We start from the raw sequence: 19,695 nt of genomic DNA on the forward strand, positions 1-19,695 counted from the left end.
CTCACTTACATTGGATTGTCTATAATTCCCACTCATTAAATTATTAATCTGATCCAGTTGCTGTTGGGAGAAATTTATAAAGGAAACATTTGGTGTAGGATGTAGGGGATGGCAGCATACAACACGGCACGACTCGAATGGAAAACACTTCGATTTTTTGTTTATGTGATCTGTGTTAAATTAGGTTTTCAGCATGAAGCCCTTACTGAATGTCTGTGTTTGTTGTATATCCGGCAAGTAAAACTTTCTGTAGGTAGAAATAATCAGCAAGGGTCGGACGGTTCTTATTACTAATGTGTGAACTGTAAATCCAGAAGGGTGGTCGGAGGTACTGGAGGCATACGGACATCATAGCCTGGGGCCTAATATAGGACGGCTTTCTCTATTGCTGACCGGGTCCGTTCATATATTTATTATACGGTGCACTGCTCATTTGAATGGCCAGAGTGTGCTACTAGATTTCATCTGCAGTGGTCACTTCAGAGGATATGTATAACCACCTGCATATACTGACTGTTGGTGGCTTCAGATGAGAGACTCGTAGAGATCCATTGACTCTTAGTCCCCTAATAAGAAGATATCTTGATGAGTTAGGTCAATTTCACATGTTCAGTATTTATAGACTGCAATATTCGGTCCGGCCATGGTACCCTTGACTCAAACTCCACAGCCTCTCAGGCCTGTATGACACGATAGAGCTCCGGTCAGGAGTCATACAGCCGGTGTAACGCTCGCCACTGCTGGTGATGAGGTGATGAACGAGAGTGGACCACAGGGGAAAACTGAGCTTAACTTTTAGTGGCAGGTGGGTTAATTAAGCAACTGCCATGAGGCAGACGATAGGTACCACTCCCAAGGCAGTGACTGTGGCAGCTGACCCCCAGGACAGGAGACTGACTCAAGAAGAGACATAGGTGCAGACAGGTACAGATATGGGTGGCTGAGGCAGACAGGAAGGCGAGTTCAAACAGATAAGGTGGGCACGGCAGGGACTGGTATGGGAAGATAGGTACAGGTGACTGACAGAGGAATAACAGGACCTCACAACTAGGTAGTAGACAATAGACTAACTAAAGGCACCTCCCCTAATGGGAGCATGCCTTAAATACCTAGTGCCTCTAGGCCATAGGCTGAGAGGCATTTCCCTGAAATAGCGTGCCGGCCCTTTAAGAGGAGGGCAGATGAGCACACATGCACCCTAACGCATTCCCGGATAGCCTTTGTAGCATGCACAGGCTTCAGGAGAAGGAAGCAAGATAGCACATGGACAACCACAGCAGAGCCGCGGCAATGAGTGAGTCGGCGTCCCTGCTGTGGAGATGCAATAATCACTTAAAGGGGTTTTCTTTGTCGCTCCATTGGGAGACCCAGACAATTGGGGTGTATAGCTTCTGCCTCCGGAGGCCACACAAAGTATTACACTTAAAAGTGTAAACCCCTCCCCTCTGCCTATACACCCCCCCGTGCATCACGGGCTCCTCAGTTTTTATGCTTTGTGTTGAAGGAGGCACACATGCACGCAAGCTCCACAATTTAGTCAGCAGCAGCTGCTGACTATATCGGATGGAAGAAAAGAGGGCCCATAACAGGGCCCCCGGCATGCTCCCTTCTCACCCCACTCTGGTCGGCGGTGCTGTTAAGGTTGAGGTACCCATTGCGGGTACAAAGGCTGGAGCCACATGCTGTTTTCCTTCCCCATCCCTTAGGGGCTCTGGGTGAAGTGGGATCCTAACCGGTCACCATGCACTGGGACCGTGCTCCCTCCGCAGCCCCTGGGGGAATCTGCTGGACAGGAGACCGGGTATCGTCAGGGACAGGCCCTGCTCCTCTGAGGTACTCTGTGTCCCCTTGGGGACGGCGCATAGAGCGCCTGTGTAATGGACGCTGCAGCAGCTGCTGGGTGTGTTTGTGCGCCGGGACTACCGCGCTGACCGCGCTTGTTTGCCGGCCGCGCTTATGACTTTAGTCCCCGGCTTTTGCGGCCTAGTACCGCATACTCCCGCCCCCGGGCCTGCCAGTCAGGGGTAAGGGCGGGACGCTGCACTGGACGTCAGCGCTGAGGGCTGGAGCATACTTAGTATCCTCCTCCCCCCTCACTGAGCACCGTGGGGCACCAGATTCCCGCACTTTCTGAGGCACGCCCACGGCTCCCTCCTCCTCTCAGAACGCTGGCAGCCATTCCTATCAGCACTTCTGACGCTGGAGAACTTCAGAGGGGAGACAACTCCGAGCTCCAGCTCTGGGAGGCCCAGGCAGGGAATCTGGTGGTCACACAATCGCTGAGGGCGGTCGGTAAGCCGCACCTGTTACTAGGTGCTGGCCCCCCTGGGTGCCGAAGTGTATATTTATATGCTTATATTGTATACATTTATTATTTATATTTATTTATAATTGGATGAAATCATTAAACAATCCAAGGGAAAGGACTCGTCCTTACCTCAGTCCAAACCAAACAGGCCTCAACAACGGAAGGTACAATCGAGGTTTCGGTCCTTTCGGCCCTCAGCCAGGTCTCAATTCTCCTCGTCCAACAGGCCACAGAAGGGTCAGAGGAACTCTGATTCATGGCGGTCTAAGTCACGTCCTAAAAAGACCGCCGGAGGAACCGCTACCAAGGCGGCCTCCTCATGACTTTCGGCCTCCCCAAACCGCATCCTCGGTCGGTGGCAGGCTCTCCCGCTTTTGCGACGCCTGGTTGCCACATGTCCAAGACCGATGGGTGAGAGACATTCTGTCTCACGGTTACAGGATAGAATTCAGCTCTCGTCCTCCGACTCGTTTCTTCAGAACATCTCCGCCCCCCGAGCGAGCCGATGCTCTTCTTCAGGCGGTGAGCACTCTGAAGGCAGAAGGAGTGGTGATCCCTGTCCCCCTTCAGCAATGGGGCCACGGTTTTTACTCCAACTTGTTTGTGGTGCCAAAAAAGGACGGATCTTTCCGTCCCGTTCTGGACCTCAAACTGCTCAACAGACACGTGAAAACCAGGCGGTTCCGGATGGAATCTCTCCGCTCCGTCATCGCCTCAATGTCCCAAGGAGACTTCCTAGCATCAATCGACATCAGGGATGCTTATCTCCACGTGCCGATTGCACCAGAGCATCAACGCTTCCTGCGTTTCGCCATCGGGGACGAACACCTTCAGTTTGTGGCACTGCCTTTCGGCCTGGCGACAGCCCCATGGGTCTTCACCAAGGTCATGGCAACAGTGGTAGCAGTCCTACACTCTCAGGGACACTCGGTGATCCCTTACTTAGACGATCTTCTTGTCAAGGCCCCCTCTCGGGTGGCATGCCAACACAGCCTGAACATTGCTCTGGAGACTCTCCAGAGATTCGGGTGGATCATCAATTTCCCAAAGTCAAAATTGACACCGACCCAATCGCTGACATATCTCGGGATGGAGTTTCATACTCTCTCAGCGATAGTGAAACTTCCGCTGGACAAACAGCGTTCACTACGGACAGGGGTGCAATCTCTCCTTCGAGCCCAGTCGCACCCCTTGAGGCGCCTCATGCACTTCCTAGGGAAGATGGTGGCAGCAATGGAGGCAGTTCCATTTGCGCAGTTTCATCTGCGTCCACTTCAATGTGACATTCTCCGCAAATGGGACAGGAAGTCGACGTCCCTCGACAGGAACGTCTCCCTTTCTCGGGCAGCCAAGGCCTCCCTTCAGTGGTGGCTTCTCCCCACTTCTTTGCCGAAGGGGAAATCATTCCTGCCCCCATCCTGGGCTGTGGTCACGACGGACGCGAGTCTGTCAGGGTGGGGAGCGGTCTTCCTACACCACAGGGCTCAGGGTACCTGGACTCAGCCAGAGTCCTCCCTTCAGATCAATGTTCTGGAGATAAGGGCAGTGTATCTAGCCCTAAAAGCGTTCCAGCCGTGGCTGGAAGGCAGGCAGATCCGAATTCTGTCGGACAACGCCACGGCGGTGGCATACATCAACCACCAAGGCGGCACACACAGTCGGCAAACCTTCCAGGAAGTTCGGCGGATTCTGCTGTGGGTGGAAGCCACAGCCTCCACCATCTCCGCAGTTCACATCCCGGGCATAGAAAACTGGGAAGCAGACTTTCTCAGTCGCCAGGGCATGGACGCAGGGGAATGGTCTCTTCACCCGGACGTGTTTCAAGAGATCTGTTGCCGCTGGGGAATGCCGGACGTCGACCTAATGGCGTCCCGGCGCAACAACAAGGTCCCGGCATTCATGGCACGGTCTCAAGATCACAGAGCTCTGGCGGCAGACGCATTAGTTCAGGATTGGTCGCAGTTTCGACTGCCTTATGTATTTCCTCCTCTGGCACTGCTGCCCAGAGTGTTACGCAAGATCAGGTCCGACTGCCGCCGCGCCATCCTCATCGCCCCAGACTGGCCGAGGAGGTCGTGGTACCCGGATCTGTGGCATCTCACGGTGGGTCAACCGTGGGCACTACCAGACCGACCAGACTTGCTGTCTCAAGGGCCATTTTTCCATCTGAATTCTGCGGCCCTCAACCTGACTGTGTGGCCATTGAGTCCTGGATCCTAGCGTCTTCAGGGTTATCTCAAGAGGTCATTGCCACTATGAGACAGGCCAGGAAACCAACGTCCGCCAAGATCTACCACAGGACGTGGAGGATCTTCTTATCCTGGTGCTCTGATCAGGGTTTTACCCCCTGGCCATTTGCCTTGCCCACTTTTCTATCCTTCCTTCAATCCGGAATGGAAAAGGGTTTGTCTCTCGGCTCTCTTAAGGGACAAGTCTTGGCGCTCTCTGTGTTTTTTCAAAAGCGTCTAGCCAGGCTTCCGCAGGTACGCACGTTCCTGCAGGGGGTTTGCCACATAGTCCCTCCTTACAAGCGTCCGCTAGAACCCTGGGATCTGAACAGGGTGCTAACGGCCCTTCAGAAACCGCCTTTCGAGCCAATGAGGGATATTTCTCTTTCACGCCTTTCGCAGAAGGTGGTCTTCCTAGTGGCAGTCACATCACTTCGGAGAGTGTCTGAGCTAGCTGCACTGTCATGCAAAGCCCCCTTCCTGGTGTTTCACCAGGACAAGGTGGTTCTGCGTCCGGTTCCGGAATTTCTCCCTAAGGTGGTATCCCCTTTTCATCTCAATCAGGATATCTCCTTACCTTCTTTTTGCCCTCATCCAGTTCACCAATGTGAAAAGGATTTGCACTTGTTAGATCTTGTGAGAGCACTCAGACTCTACATTTCTCGTACGGCGCCCCTGCGCCGCTCGGACGCGCTCTTTGTTCTTGTCGCTGGCCAGCGTAAAGGGTCGCAGGCTTCCAAGTCAACCTTGGCTCGGTGGATCCTAGGTAGGCGAGTCCTTCAGGCGGCGGTTGCCCACCTGTAGGAAGGGGCCGTTTTACGGCTCTTTTACCGAGGTATTCTTTTACCCACCCAGGGACTGCTTTTGGACGTCCCAATTGTCTGGGTCTCCCAATGGAGCGACAAAGAAGAAGGGAATTTTGTTTACTTACCGTAAATTCCTTTTCTTCTAGCTCCTATTGGGAGACCGCGCACCCGCCCCTGTTCCCTTCGGGCTGTTGTTCTTTTGTTTTCACATGTTGTTCATGTTGAATTGTTCTTGGTTCATGGTTTTCAGTTCTCCGAACATCCTTCGGATTGAATTTACCTTAGACCAATTTATAAGTTTCCTCCTTCCTGCTTTTGCACCAAAACTGAGGAGCCCGTGATGCACGGGGGGGTGTATAGGCAGAGGGGAGGGGTTTACACTTTTAAGTGTAATACTTTGTGTGGCCTCCGGAGGCAGAAGCTATACACCCCAATTGTCTGGGTCTCCCAATAGGAGCTAGAAGAAAAGGAATTTACGGTAAGTAAACAAAATTCCCTTCATCCGGCTTATTTTGACTTTTTCATTTTATTACACTATTGGGCTACATTGGGGCAGGTAAGTAGATAGTGACTACTTACCAGCCCTGCTGTCATCCCCTCTCCCCCGGCTCAGAGCGGTCGTGTGACCGCTCCTACCATGATTTTGCAGTCAGGCATGCCATGTTTGGTTGAGCTGCATGTAAACAAAGAGCTGCAGAGAATAAAGTGATAATTCAAGAGGAACAAAAGTTAGACAAGAAAAGAAAGTAATGTAGGGTGATTTATTTGACAATACAGCACAGATTAGCTTACAAAAAATTTTGGAGTTTGTCTGACAACTCCTTTTAAATAATGATTTTTTTACATTTATAAGTAGTCAATGTCTTGTTAAAGGGGCTGTCCAGTGGGGAAACGTTTGGGAATAGACTAGTTTGAAAAAAAAATACAAAGGAAGCACTACTCATGTCACACATCCTCCCGCTTCTCCTGTTCCGCTCCTGCACCCGCCGGTCTCTGCTTCCTGACCCCATATGAGCATAAAGGAAATGCCTTTCAGTCAATCTGTGGCTTCAGCGGGTCCCAAAGTGGCCAGTGATTGACTAAGCTGGTATTTCCAGTGTGTCAGGAACAGAACTACCGGGCACTCTGCACGTGTCGTAAAAGGTTCAAAAGGGGATCGCTGCGGTGTTTTCATTATGAATGGAGCAGCTTCTGGAGCTTTGGCCCCCAGTGCGGAGACACCCAGATAATTATTTTTTAAACTTACATGGAGAAGCTCATAGGTCCATGGTTGTGGCACCCACCTACTAATGCTGAAACTACCTGGAGAGATGAAACCTGCCACACCACCTGATTTACAATATGTGGGATCCGCACTCGGGTCTGCGCCAAGTCTTTAGTTTTAGACTAGACATTTTCATACCTTTACTGAACAAATAATATAACTAGAAGAGTTGATATCATGTGGAGGATTTCCGAAGTGTTGAGATTCATTTACCGGCAGCACCAGCCCCTGTGTGGCAGGCGTCATGTCCTTTATCAAGGCCATCCTTGACGGTTCAAAGCGAGTTTATTTTCCTTTGCTTTGAAGCTGTAGACAGGCTGGCTTTTATCTTAGGAGCTCTGTTTTTCTTAGCATTCTCGAACAATTTGGTCCCCAGAGTGAAAGGTAAACGGACAAGAAAGTGTCTGCTATGGAATGAAGATGGACATATGCAGAGACCATTCCATCAGATGAGCACACAATGCAGCTAATGTGATGTGTACAGCCCTGAAAGATCACTAATAAGCATTGTTTGGCTTATAAGTTTCCTTACAACGGCTTGGTACTCTCCACAAGGAAAACTGTTCACCTTTAGACTCTGTTTAGTGGGTATCCGTAGCCCCGGCATCCCTTAAGGGACGCCGACTTACTCACCGCCTCGGCAGGGTTGCATCCTCACCCTCCCAGTCAATCACGTGTGCTGTTGCCTCCTTCCCCTCACAGGGCCTGTGCACTCAGCCCAGGTCTCCCGGGAGTGTGCTTAGGGCGTGCGCGCACGCAGCGGCCCTCCTCCTAAATGCAAGCGCGCTATTTCCAGGAAATGCCTCTCACCTTATAGCTCCCCATTAGGGGAGGTGCCTGTGCAACAACTTTAGTTAGTCAGTGTCCTGATTCTCTAGCTAGTTGTCAGGTTCTGATACCCATGTGTACATCTCCTGTACCCGAGACTGCCTTCCCATACCTATCTGTCCCTGCCGTGCTCACCATATCTGTCCATACCTGTCTGCCCCATCATCACACAGGTTCTTCTGCAGTTAACAGCACATTGTGGGGGATACTGTGTCTGTGGGTGAGATTTTGCATTACATTTTGGGGGACTTTATTGGGATTGGTGTATTTTACTGTGGCCAGTATAATCTGCAATACTATGGTTAAAAAGTGCAATAATGGTGCCTTATTGATTCCCGTGTTGTTCTAACCCTCCCTTTTACTTTGAGATGTTGTGCACTAATCTCATCCTGTTGAATTACACCTGTACCTGCCTGCAGCTGTGTCCATACCCAAGTCTTTTTCCTGTCCTGGGGGTCAACTGCCACAGTCCCAGTCAGTGTTCTGGGAGTGGTACCTAGCGTCCACCTCGCAATGAGCGCTTGGTTAAACCCCTACCACTAATGGATAAGCCCGGCCTCCCCTCCCTTTGGTTCAGTGGGTCCAATAATCACACTCTCTGCTCCTACACCGGCTGTGAGTGTTACAGTATCTCTAGTCCTAGTGTTTTGTACCTTGCCCGATCCACAGAAACAGGGGCGGAAATATCATTGGTGCAACTTGTGCAGTCGCTGAGGGGCCCAAGAGGTTAAGGGTCCTATTTCTATCTCCAGAGTTGGTGGAGTTATACATTTTGATGAGTTATTGGACTGCATATGACTCGCCCGCCCCAGGATCGGGGGCACTCAGAACCGGGTTGGACTAGTCCGGGGATGTCAGCGGTGGCGGGGGTCCGGCTCTGTGACCCTGGCGGTGTCTCAATAATAAAGGGGAGATGATCATGATGGGAGTTATAGTTAATATGAAGTAAAAATTTGTGACGCCACCTGTGATTTTGTGGCTATGGGGCCATGGCTGCTGGACGGGTCTCCCGGGGCTGGTGTTGTGGCAGCTTAGGTATTTCTGCTCCCCAAAGGTGGAGCGGGTTCCCAGAGGCGACCGTTAGGAAGGTCTCTGATGAAAATGGATGGGGCGCAGGAAGAAGCAGACAACACGAGGCTTTGTAGTCAATATGTTTTACTCAGTCTGTTCTACAACTGCAGCTGACCGGTTTCCCCGTGGTGTGCCAGGATTCACTGTTGTGGGCCTCCGCCGATCCCGAACAGGTCAAGGGTCAGTACCGGTGCACCTCTCAATGTGTCTCTCTTGGCCATTTCTCTCTAGCGCTGACCTTTACTGGACTGCCCTGCGCCTCCGCCACCGAGCCCTGACTAAAGGGTGGCTGACCGTGGTCCTTTTGAAGCCTCCCTTACAGAGGATGGGTGGCAGGTTGTGGCCTCGGCTGCCTACAGCAATCGCCCGGGCTCACAGATTGCTAAAAGAAATGTTTCTCTTCCTTTTGCCTGGGGACCGTCCCTGTTATTGCGGCCAGATTCCTTCAACCCAGCATTCTTGTTGGAACAAGCCCACGGAGGCCCCTCGCACATCCGTGGCACTCTGGAACCCCTTCTTTCGATGTCACCTGGGTCTAGCCGGACCCCAGGGTCTTCACCATGAACTCTCTTCTTAAGCCTTCTGACTGACTGACTCCTATCAACTGTCACTCACTCTGACTGAAAACTCCCTCTGACCATACCTGGCTGGTTCTAACCGGTTCTCCAACTACCTCACTGACTCCTCCCACACTCCCTCTGCCAGGCTCCACCCCTCTAGGACAGCGAATGGGACTTAAGGCTCCATAACCAGGTAGACTGGTCGCTGCTTCTCAGCATTAATGGAGTACCTGCCTTAAACCCTGACCCGGTGTGTGACCTAACAATTGGTGTGTGCAGGCTTTGTCTGTGAACCGGTAGAAGACCCCTTTCTTACCCAGGATGGGATACCACACCTCTGGCTGAGGTGCAGTACCTCTGTGGTGACGGAAGCCTCAGGGGCGCCACACATAGGGCCCATTTATTGTATTTGCTCAGGGGCCCTTTTCCGTCTACACCAGTGACCAGAGATGTGCTCTTCTTCATACAAAGTACTGCTTGTCTGCCATCAAACGTTTCTCCACCGCTGATCATGCAGGAAATGCTAATTTAATCACTTTTTTTCCTAGTGCCCAGAGCTGATAAAAGGACAGGGATTTATGCCATGGTCTGGTAATTACACCTCCCAGTGGGGGATGAATGGTCCCCTGAGCACTTTGATCTGTCACTATGCATTGCTGCTAAATGGAAAATGAAAAACTCCAAGTATTATGATCAGACTGAGCAAATAAGTCCAAAATTGTCTGTTTACATATACTGAATACAAGCCATTAAGCTCCATGTTAACGTAGTAATGACTGGGACGGCGGTGTCCGCCATCTGCCGATGAATTAAGCATATATACCTGTATACACATAGTGCTCACTAACAGAATATAAGTGTACGGAGGCGCAGCACTGCAGTCAATAAAGGTCCATTTAATCCGGCAGCTAGCATAGAGACATCAAATTTGGAATCTCCTTAAACCAGCTGCAGACGACTCCGTGCAATAACATTTTATGAAGCGTTTTATTCCTGGCTGTTCCCTGGTGGTTTTTCCCCCTAAAGTAAAATATACACGTCTTTTTACATCCATCCAGTAATCTTCATACAAGGCAGATGCCATGGAAAAAAAATATATACATATAGTAAAATAAAAATTAGAAAATCCCAAATTTTTCATTACGTTAAGATATATGGCCACCACAATTGACATCTGACAAACTGCTGGAGACAAGGGTTTAGGATCACTAGGGACCATGTGGCCATTTGTATTTTGCACTCTAAGTTTATACACCCCCTGCTGTGATCACAGTAACCTTTCTCTTTAGGAAAAATAAGTGTCACTGAGTGTGGTATTGTAGCCAAATGATGTGAAGAGATGACTTGCAAAATTAGAAACTGACCAATGTTTTAGAATCATACACAGCATCATAAAAGCTCCCTCCTCTCTGGCTGTCACCCTACCCACGCTCCAGGTTCTGCCAGTGACCTAAGACTAAAGGCCCCGTTGCACACTACGATTTATCTGACGATCTCATTAGCGATGTGACACGCCCAGATCGTAGTTACGATTTGCCGAGATCGCACATAGGTCTTTTTGTAGCGGTCACACGTAACGATCTCACAAGCGACGCAAAATCGTTCAGCGATATATTGTTTGACCGAGGCGGTCGTGTGGATGTTGTTCGTCGTTTGCAGGGTGTCAAACGTACTAATATGTCTACTGCTTTCCAAACGATGAACAATTTTTTGAAACTGAACGACATGTCAGCGATCAACGATTTTCAACCTATTTGCGATCGTTCAGAGTCGCACGTAGGTGTCACATGCAACGACGTCGCGAACGATGCTGGATGTGCGTCACGGAATCTGACCCTGACGACATTTTGTCAGGTAAATCGTAGCGTGTAACGCCGCCTTAAGATCCTCCATAATCCAAATATCTCACTTTCGTCTCCAAGACGTTTCTGGTGTTGCACCAGTTTTCTGGAATGCACTACCGAAGACAATCCAGTTAATTTCTGACATCTACTTGAAGCGTGCTCTAAAAACCTTATCTTTTTAGACCCATAACCCCAACATATTCCGTGGCTCTTTTACTTTAAGATTTTACATGTTCAAAGACAGATGTGCAATAATAGAAGTAAAGCCCTTATTTAACGTCGGCTTATATTGACGAGTTCTGCCCACAGTCTAAGGCCCCCTTCACATGTCCGTGAAAATCACGCACGTGTTTCACGGACGTGTCAACGGTGCATTTTCCCCTCCGTGAGCCGTGTTTATGGCACTACATGTGTTCTCCGTGTGTTATCCGTGATAACACACGGAGAACGAGAACTTTCAACTCATCTGTCCCTGGCGTCGCTGTCCGTGGTGCTGATCTTCGGTCTCCGGTCCTGCCGACTCCCCGCTGCAGCAGCTTCCTCCGCAGTGAAGTGAATATTAAATGAGCATAATGAGTGGCGGTCGGCAGCAAGTGACAGCAGCGGCAGAGACTGCAGGGCTGGAGAAGGTGAGTAAAGATTTGTTATTTTTTTCTCTAACACGTGAGTTTTCTCCGGCGCGTGTCACACGGAACCGCATCCACACTACATCCATGTGGTACGGGTGCGGGCCGTGGGACACCCGTGATGCCGGAGAAAACGTGTACATGTCTACGTGTGGAGCACACGGACACGCGTATGCTCCATACGTACACACATTCCATGGTAAAACACGCACATGTGCGCAGACCCATTTATTTTAATGGGTCTACGTGTGCTTGTGTCTCCGGTACATGTGGGCATGGACCTAACACGTACCGGAGACACGTGTGTGTGAAGGGGGCCCTTAGTGTATGGGGACCCCAGACATATTAATGTCCGAGAACTGAAGTATCTGGGTATGTCTGGTTTTGGACTGCTGATCCTTTTGTTCTCTATGAGATAAGCCACCCCTAGAGATGTCTGGCTGCGACTCGCTCATAGAAAACACAGGCGATCTCAGCAGAGTGATCAAAAAAGATAGCTGAGCGAGCTGCTGGCCAAACCATCCTTCAGCCGACCTCCACCTAAGGTGTATAGGTGGAGTGATTTATTTGGGGTGTATCGGGTGAAGGTGCATGTTTTGCTTACAAGAGCTTACAATCTATGAGGAAATAGAATGATATTAAAAGTTTGTTTTGCACAGTGGTCCGTATTAATAATGAGGTAGTACACAAAGCTTCATGGTCCGATCACCAGCCAGTAGCTATGTCCATTCATGAAGCGCTACTGGAGTGTGGGGGGATGATATTACATAGAGGGATCAGTGGGATGAATAATGTAAACAAAGGGGAAATGGAGAAGTTAGTGAAAAAGGAAGGATGATAGACCTGTTTAAAGAGATGAAGTTTTTAGCTCCTGCTTAAACATGGATGTTGGGAATTAACCGGATTGTCAGGGGTAGCACCTTCCAGAGAACTGGTGCAGCACAAGAGACCTCTTTGAGACGGGAGTGGGAGGTTTGGAATTTGGAGCTTGTTAGTAATTGGGTCACTGGCAAAACCTAGAGCGTGACCCACCCACGGAAGTGTTCTGTTTATGGCTGGCTGCATGTAGGTAGAGACCTGAAGTGCCCAATCAGTGGCTTCCATTGAGGTTCAGGTGAAGTCCAGGTCCTGAACCAAACTTTATCTAAAGTCCGGCTGAACCCACAAAAGCTGAACTTCCACGGATCCGCTCATCTCGAATTATTATTGTATGAGTGGTTTATTGATGCCAGTGACACTGTTTCTGGCAGACGCTGTGCGTTTTTCTATCCTTGACCAACTGTTTAAAACAGTTCTGCAATATGGTTAATCATAGAGATGTTACTGTGATCACAACAGTGGCGTCCTATAAGCTTGGAATGCAAAATAAAAATGGCCCCATGGTCTACCGGGGTCCTAACCCCTGCCGGCGCTTCTAGTGCAGAGATGTGTTTCCGGTGTTGTGGTGCCAGTCCGTGTGCCATGGTGCTCCTCACTACATCGGCAGCAATGGCTCTCTCTTATCAGACACATTACTCCGCTGTTACTTTAAGAGTCTAATTAGAAGCCGAGGTTCATTAGCGCTAGCTCTAAACATTTGGCTCTGGCCGGCACCCGTCTGGTAATCACCGTGTCCTTTATTTTTCTTTCCTTGATGCTTCATATTTCCAGACCTGATGCTAAATGAGGCGTTACCAAAGATCTAGTGATTTCCATATATTCTCATCTGCGTCTTCAAAGCCCATTTTATGATGGAGTTCGAATCCAGACAACAGCAAAATAAGTCTCTGATTAATGTCCCAGCGACTTTTATTGTTTCTTTTTAGAATACCAGATGCAGCAGGAAACTTGTACTCGTCCTAAATGATCCATACAATATTTTACAATTACAATAATAAATCAAGACATCGCAACCCTCCACCGGAACGACTGCGGACAAACTGGTAGAATTCTATAACTGCAGTAGATATGGAACCTGACATTCCCAATATAGAAACTGGTCCTTGTAGTAATGGAAATGATCCAGCAGGCGGCAGTGTTCTGGGCCCGCTGGTAAGATAAATTAATATTTGGATTTCTTTTCTCCCCAGGGCTAAAGGAAAGCGCAGAACAGATGGTTAAAAACAAACTGGAGGGAAAAGATAAACTAACTCCATGGGAGAAGTACCTGCAGAAACAAAAGGACAAAAAGAAGCTGAAGAGGAAGAAGAAGGTAATGTAAAAGCCCTATGCTGAAAATGTCCTAAACCTAACTGCCAGGGGTGTACATGAGTGATGGAAGGAGGGGGGCAATTCCCAAAATTCTGCACATCCAATAGAGAAATATCCCCCAGCTGCAGTTTGATGAAAAAAAGCGCTCTATTTTCCCTCCCCAGGTCCAGTTCCAAAGGGAACCTGCCACGTGCACTATGCACCCAGAACCACGAGCTGTTCTGGGTCCATATTGCTAATCCCTGCCTATCCGTCCCTGTAAACATTAGCATAGATAAAGGGATCTTTAGAAAAAGTATTTCTAAAGATCTTTTACCGTATGCTAATGAGCGAGGGGACTAGTCCCCTGGGTGTTAGTTCCCCGGCCAGTCGCCCCCATTACCAGGTTAGTACGTTCCTGTGGGCGTGCTATAATGCTAATGAATGTGCAGTGTCAGAGGATGATGTCACTCACCTCTCCGCTGCCATCACCGCCTGACGCTGGATTTCAGCTCAGTGCACATGACCCTGGAGTTGGGTCATGCGCACTATTTCAGTTTGAAGCCAGGATGCGTACACTCGGCTTCATAGTGCGCATGACCCAAACTGTGGGGTCATGCACACTGAACTGAAATCCCCCGTCAGATGCAATGGCATCGGAGAGGTGAGTGAGATCATCCTCTGACACTGCGCATTCATTAGCATGATGGCACACCCACAGGGGTGTACTAACATGCTAATGGGGGCGACTGGCCGGGGAACTAATGCCCAGGTGACTAGTACCCTCGCTCATTAGCATATGATAAAAGATCTTTAGAAATACTTTCTCTAAAGATCTCTTTATCTATGCTAGTGTATACAGGGACAGTTAGGCAGGGATTAGCAAGATTAGCAATATGCACACAGAATTGCTTGTGGTTCTGGGTGCATATTGCACCTGACAGGTTCCCTTTAAGTCTCTGAAACTGCTCCTGGTATTTTATTTTAAAATAAAATCAATAGCACTTCAGCTGATCACTGACCTTAGCGGCCCTGCCTGAGTTAACGGCATGAATTGAAATAGCTGCTGAGCTCCTTAATTGGCTGCAGCGCTATCAATGTGATGTCAGCGCTGCAGACAAAAGTTGTGCTCAGCGGCACTGCAGTTTTTGTTTGGTTTTGTTTCTTAACCCCATAGCGACGGCCTAACGTCTCAAGACGTCGGAAAAACAGGGTACTTATTCTGTTCCGACGTCTTGAGACGTCAGGCCGGAAAAAGCTTGTAGCGCCCCCCAGTGACGAAAAATCTCGGGGGTTTCAGCTACCCGGAGGTAGCTGAGACCCCCAAGATTATGAATCGGGGTGGTTTTTTTGGACCCCGTTAATGCGATCGCCGGTATACACCGTATACCGGCGACAACATTAAAAAAAAATAAATGGCCGGTAAAATTGATTTATTTCTCATCTGACGTGATCAAACATGTCAGATGAGAAATAAATATGAGCCCTTAGTGCCCCCAAAGCCCCCGGTACCGGAGAGTCCCCCCACCACCCCTACCCCCCCTCCGGAAAATCCAAGATGGCGCCGACGCGCGCTGAAAACTCCCGCCGCCGCCGGCTCTGCATTCATATCCCTCCAATCTGAAATGATCAAACATTTCAGATCGGAGGGAAATGTCCTCCCCCTGACCCCCTCCTCCGGTACACCGGAGATCTCTGGTCCCCGGAGCCCCCTTCGGTCTCCAGAGCCGCCTCCCCCCTCCCCCTCCGGAGCGTGATAGATGGCGGCCGCATTCATCCTGTTCTTTCTGCCGCATGTGACACGTCACATGCGGCAGAAAGTTGTCCCCAGGTCCCCCCGTCAACCCCCCCAGCCCCCGGTCATACGTTACCTGGCTGCTGGTGCTCCGGCCCCGCGATCACGCCGCCTCCTTCTTGAATACTGGTGGCGCATGCGCAGACAGCGGCTGTCAGCTGGATCCCTGCAATCAGGGATGCTGACGTCGCTACTGCACAGGCTGCTCCACTGTGGACCGGGGGAGGGTGAGTGCGGTAATCTGCAGCCACACTCCTCACATGGAGAGACTGCTGTTCTAGAAAATGGGGGGTACGTTCTGTGAGCGTGCCCCTCATATTCTAGAATGAGGTTACTGCAGGTCACTCTGCCCTAGGTTGGACCGGGGCAGTGTGAGTGCAGTATTCTCAGATTACTGCACCCACACTGCTCATGGAGAGCTTGCTCTTCCAGAAAATGGGGGATACGTTCCCTGAACGTGCCCCCCATATTCTAGAAGATCCAGAGTCGGCTTGGGACCTCCAAAATGGATTACAGCGACCGAAATTTATTTATTTTCAATAAATTGGTAAAAGAGGAATGTTTCGGGGAGTTTTTTTTTCAAATAAATTTTTTTTTTGTCTTTATTTTTTTCTATTACTTGACTGGGTTAGTAATGTCGGGTATCTGTTCAGATGCCGTGACATCACTAACCCCAGGGCTTGATGCCAGGTGACATTACAGCTGGTATCAACCCCATATATTACCCCGTCTGCCACCGCACCAGGGCGCGGGATGAGCTGGAGCGAAGCGCCAGGATTGGCGCATCTAATGGATGCGCCACTTCTGGGGCGGCTGCGGCCTGCTATTTTTAGGCTGGGAAGAGTCCAATAACCATGGCTCTTCCCACCCTGAGAATACCAGACCCCAGCTGTCTGCTTCACCTTGGCTGGTGATCTAATTTGGGGGGGACCCCACGTTTTTTGTTTTTTTTTTAAAAAAACGCCTGGGGAGCCCTCCAAATTGATCACCAGCCAAGGTGAAGCTGTCAGCTGTGGTTTGCAGGCTACAGCTGTCTGCTTTACCCTAGCTGGCTATCAAAAATAGGGGGGACCCCATGTCGTTTATTTTAATTATTAATTTTTTGGGGGGCTAAATACAAGGCTAGGCACCCTTTAGTGCCACATGAAAGGCACTAAAGGGCGCCAGCTTAGAATATGCAGGGGGTGGGACGTTATATTTGTTTGACATCTATCCATTCATCCATTGTAGCATTTTAGGCTGTGCGCCCACAATCGGGATTTGCAGCGTTTTGGGTGCAGAGTGTTTTCCCTGCGTCCATAGCGCTGCGTTGTGCAGTAGAAGCACAGTGGAAGGATTTTTAGAAATGCCGTGCCCACTGTGCTTCTCTTCTCCGCAGCATAAACCGACCTGTGGTGCAGCTTCCCGAGCCTCAGCATGTCAATTTATGCTGCGGAGATGAGTGTTCTCTGCAGGTAGCATAGAGCTCCACAGCGGCCTGAACCCAAATCGTGGGCATGGGCAGCTGCATTCTCCCGTGGACAACACTCACATCTCTGCAGGAGGTTGACACTGTGTACTGGACGCCGTGTCGCTGGATCATGGCCACATAGCCTAAAAGAGAGAAATGTGTTGCTACAGCAACATTTTTGTGAAGTACCTGTGGATTCAAAATGCTTACTATACTCCTGAATAAAATCCAGTTTCCAAAATGGAGTCACTTGTGGGGGGTTTCTAATGTATAGGTACCCAAGGGGCCCTGCAAATGTGACATGGTGCCCGCAATTTATCTCAACTTTTCCAGAATTCAAATGGTACCCCTTCCATTCCAAGCCCTCCCATTTATCTAAACAGAGGTTTTTGGCCACATGTGGGGTATCCCTGTGCTCATAAGACATTGGATAACAACCTGTTGGGTCCACGGTTTGTTGTTGTCTCTTGAAAAAGTGAGAAATTTGATGCTGAAGCAACATTTTTGTGAAAAAAATGAAAATTTTCAATATGGCAACCTAAGCTTATCAAATTCTGTGAAGTATTCGTGGATTCAAACTGCTCACTATACACCTAGATAAAAGCCTTGAGGTGTCTTGTTTCCAGAATGGAGTCACTTGTGGGGGACAGCCACTGTTTAGGCACCTCAGGGGCTCTCCAAATGCAACCTGGCGTCTGCTATTGATTCCAGCCAATTTTGCAGTCAAATGGCACTCCTTCCCTTCCGAGCCCTGCTGTGCACCCAAACAGTTGATTTCCACCACATATAAGGTATCGCCAAACTCAGGAGAAATTGCACAATAAATGTTATGCTGAATTTTTTCCTTTTACTCTTGTAAAAAAAAAAGCTACCTGGTTGAAATAACAATTTTGTGGTAAAATTTTATTATTTTTTTTTCATGGCTAAACGTTATAAAATTCTGTGAAGCACCTGGGGGTTCAGGGTACTCACCAAACATCTAGATAAATTCCTTGAGGGGCCTAGTTTCCAAAATGGGGTCACTTGTGCGGGGTTTCTGCTGTTTAGGTACCTTAGGGGTCCTCCAAATGTGACATGGTGCCCGCAATCTTTTTCAGCCAAATTTCCTTTCCAAAATTCAAATATTGTTCCTTCCGTTCCAAGCCCTCCTATTTGTCCAAACAAAGGTTTCAGACCACATGTGAGGTATCACCGCGCTCATAAAAAAGTGGTTAACAAACCTTGAGGTCAAATTTTTGGAATTACCTCTTGAAAAAGTGAGAAAATTGATGCTAAAGCAACATTTTTGAGAAAATTATTAACATTTTCAATATGACAACGTAACGTTAACAAAATCTGTGAAGTACCTGTGGATCTAAAATGCTCACTATACCCCTAGATAGAAGCCTTGAGTGGTCTAGTTTCCAAAATGGTGTCACTTGTGAGGGATTTCTTCTGTTTAGGTACCTTAGCGGACCTGTAAATGCAACATGGTGCCCGCAATCTATTTCAGCCAAATTTGCTTTCCAAAATTCAAATATTGCTCCTTCTGTTCCGAGCCCTCCCATTTGTCCAAACAGAGGTTTCTGACCACATGTGGGGTATCGGCGTGCTCATAAGAAAGTGGGGAACAAGTTTTGAGGTCCATTTTGTTGTGTTATTTCTTCTAAAAGTGAATAAATTTGGGTTAGAGCAACATTTTTAGGTAAAATTTAATTTTTGCTTTTTTTCATTCCACATTGCTTTTGTTCATGTGAAGCACATGAAGGGTTAATAAACTTCTTGAATGTGGTTTTGAGTACTTTGGGGGGTGCAGTTTTTATAATGGTGTCACTTTTGGGTATTTTCTGTCATCTAGGCCTCTCAAAGTCACTTCAAATGTGATGTGGTCCCTAAAAAAATGGTTTTGTAAATTTTGATGTAAAAATGAGAAATCGCTGATAAACTTTGAACCCCTCTAACTTCCTAACGAAAAAAAAATTCGTTTCCAAAATTGTGCTGATGTAAAGTAGATAAGTGGGAAATGTTATTTATTAACTATTTTGTGTCACAGAAATCTCTGGTTTAACGGTATAAAAATTCAAAAGTTGAAAATTGCAAAATTTTCAAAATTTTTGCCAATATTCAATTTTTTTCATAAATAAACGTAAAAAATATTGTCCTAAATTTGGTACTAACATGAAGTCCAATATGTGACGAAAAAACAATCTCAGAATTACCGGGATCCGTTGAAGCGTTCTAGAGTTATAACCTCATGAAGTGACACTGGTCAGAATTGCAAAATTTGGTCTGTTCATTAAGGTGAAAATTAGCTCCGTCACTAAAGGGTTAAACAAACTGTAGCCAGGAGAAAAGAAATGTCCAGCGCAGTCCTCAGATCATGAGTTAAAAGAATCCAACGTTTATTGAGGTAATTCCATAAAAAATATACAAGGCGCTCAGCAAAGAAAATAGGTAGATATTAGGACACCCTCGAACTTCGTGTTTCGACACATAGTCTTAGTCATGTTCCAAACTGTAGCCTGGGAACAAGTCTTCCCGAAACTGTAAAATTCTTTTAATCAAGTTTATTTTTTATATAATCAAAATTATTTTTGGAGATTTTATTTTAGGCACACTAGATGGTGAAAGGGAATATGTCAGCAGGTATTTGCTATGTAAACTGAAGACCACATGTGCAATGGTTAACACAGAGAATTCAGGGATGCCGGTCTTATCAAGGTCTGATCTGTTGCTTATTTGCTATTTCTGTGTAACCAGCAAGACT

General features: G+C 48.3%; 1 protein-coding gene across 1 annotated transcript in view; it reads left to right on the forward strand.

Annotated features, from left to right (window-relative positions):
- Window positions 1–19,695, forward strand: part of ESF1 (ESF1 nucleolar pre-rRNA processing protein) — a 136,556-nt gene that overhangs the window by 75,948 nt on the left and 40,913 nt on the right. The window contains exon 10 of the mRNA XM_075339281.1: window positions 13,605–13,726. Within this exon, the coding sequence (XP_075195396.1) occupies window positions 13,605–13,726 (122 nt within the window). The remainder of the gene's footprint in view (window positions 1–13,604; window positions 13,727–19,695) is intronic.

This window comes from Anomaloglossus baeobatrachus, chromosome 3, assembly GCF_048569485.1.
Source record: "Anomaloglossus baeobatrachus isolate aAnoBae1 chromosome 3, aAnoBae1.hap1, whole genome shotgun sequence".
Lineage (NCBI taxonomy): Eukaryota > Metazoa > Chordata > Amphibia > Anura > Aromobatidae > Anomaloglossus > Anomaloglossus baeobatrachus.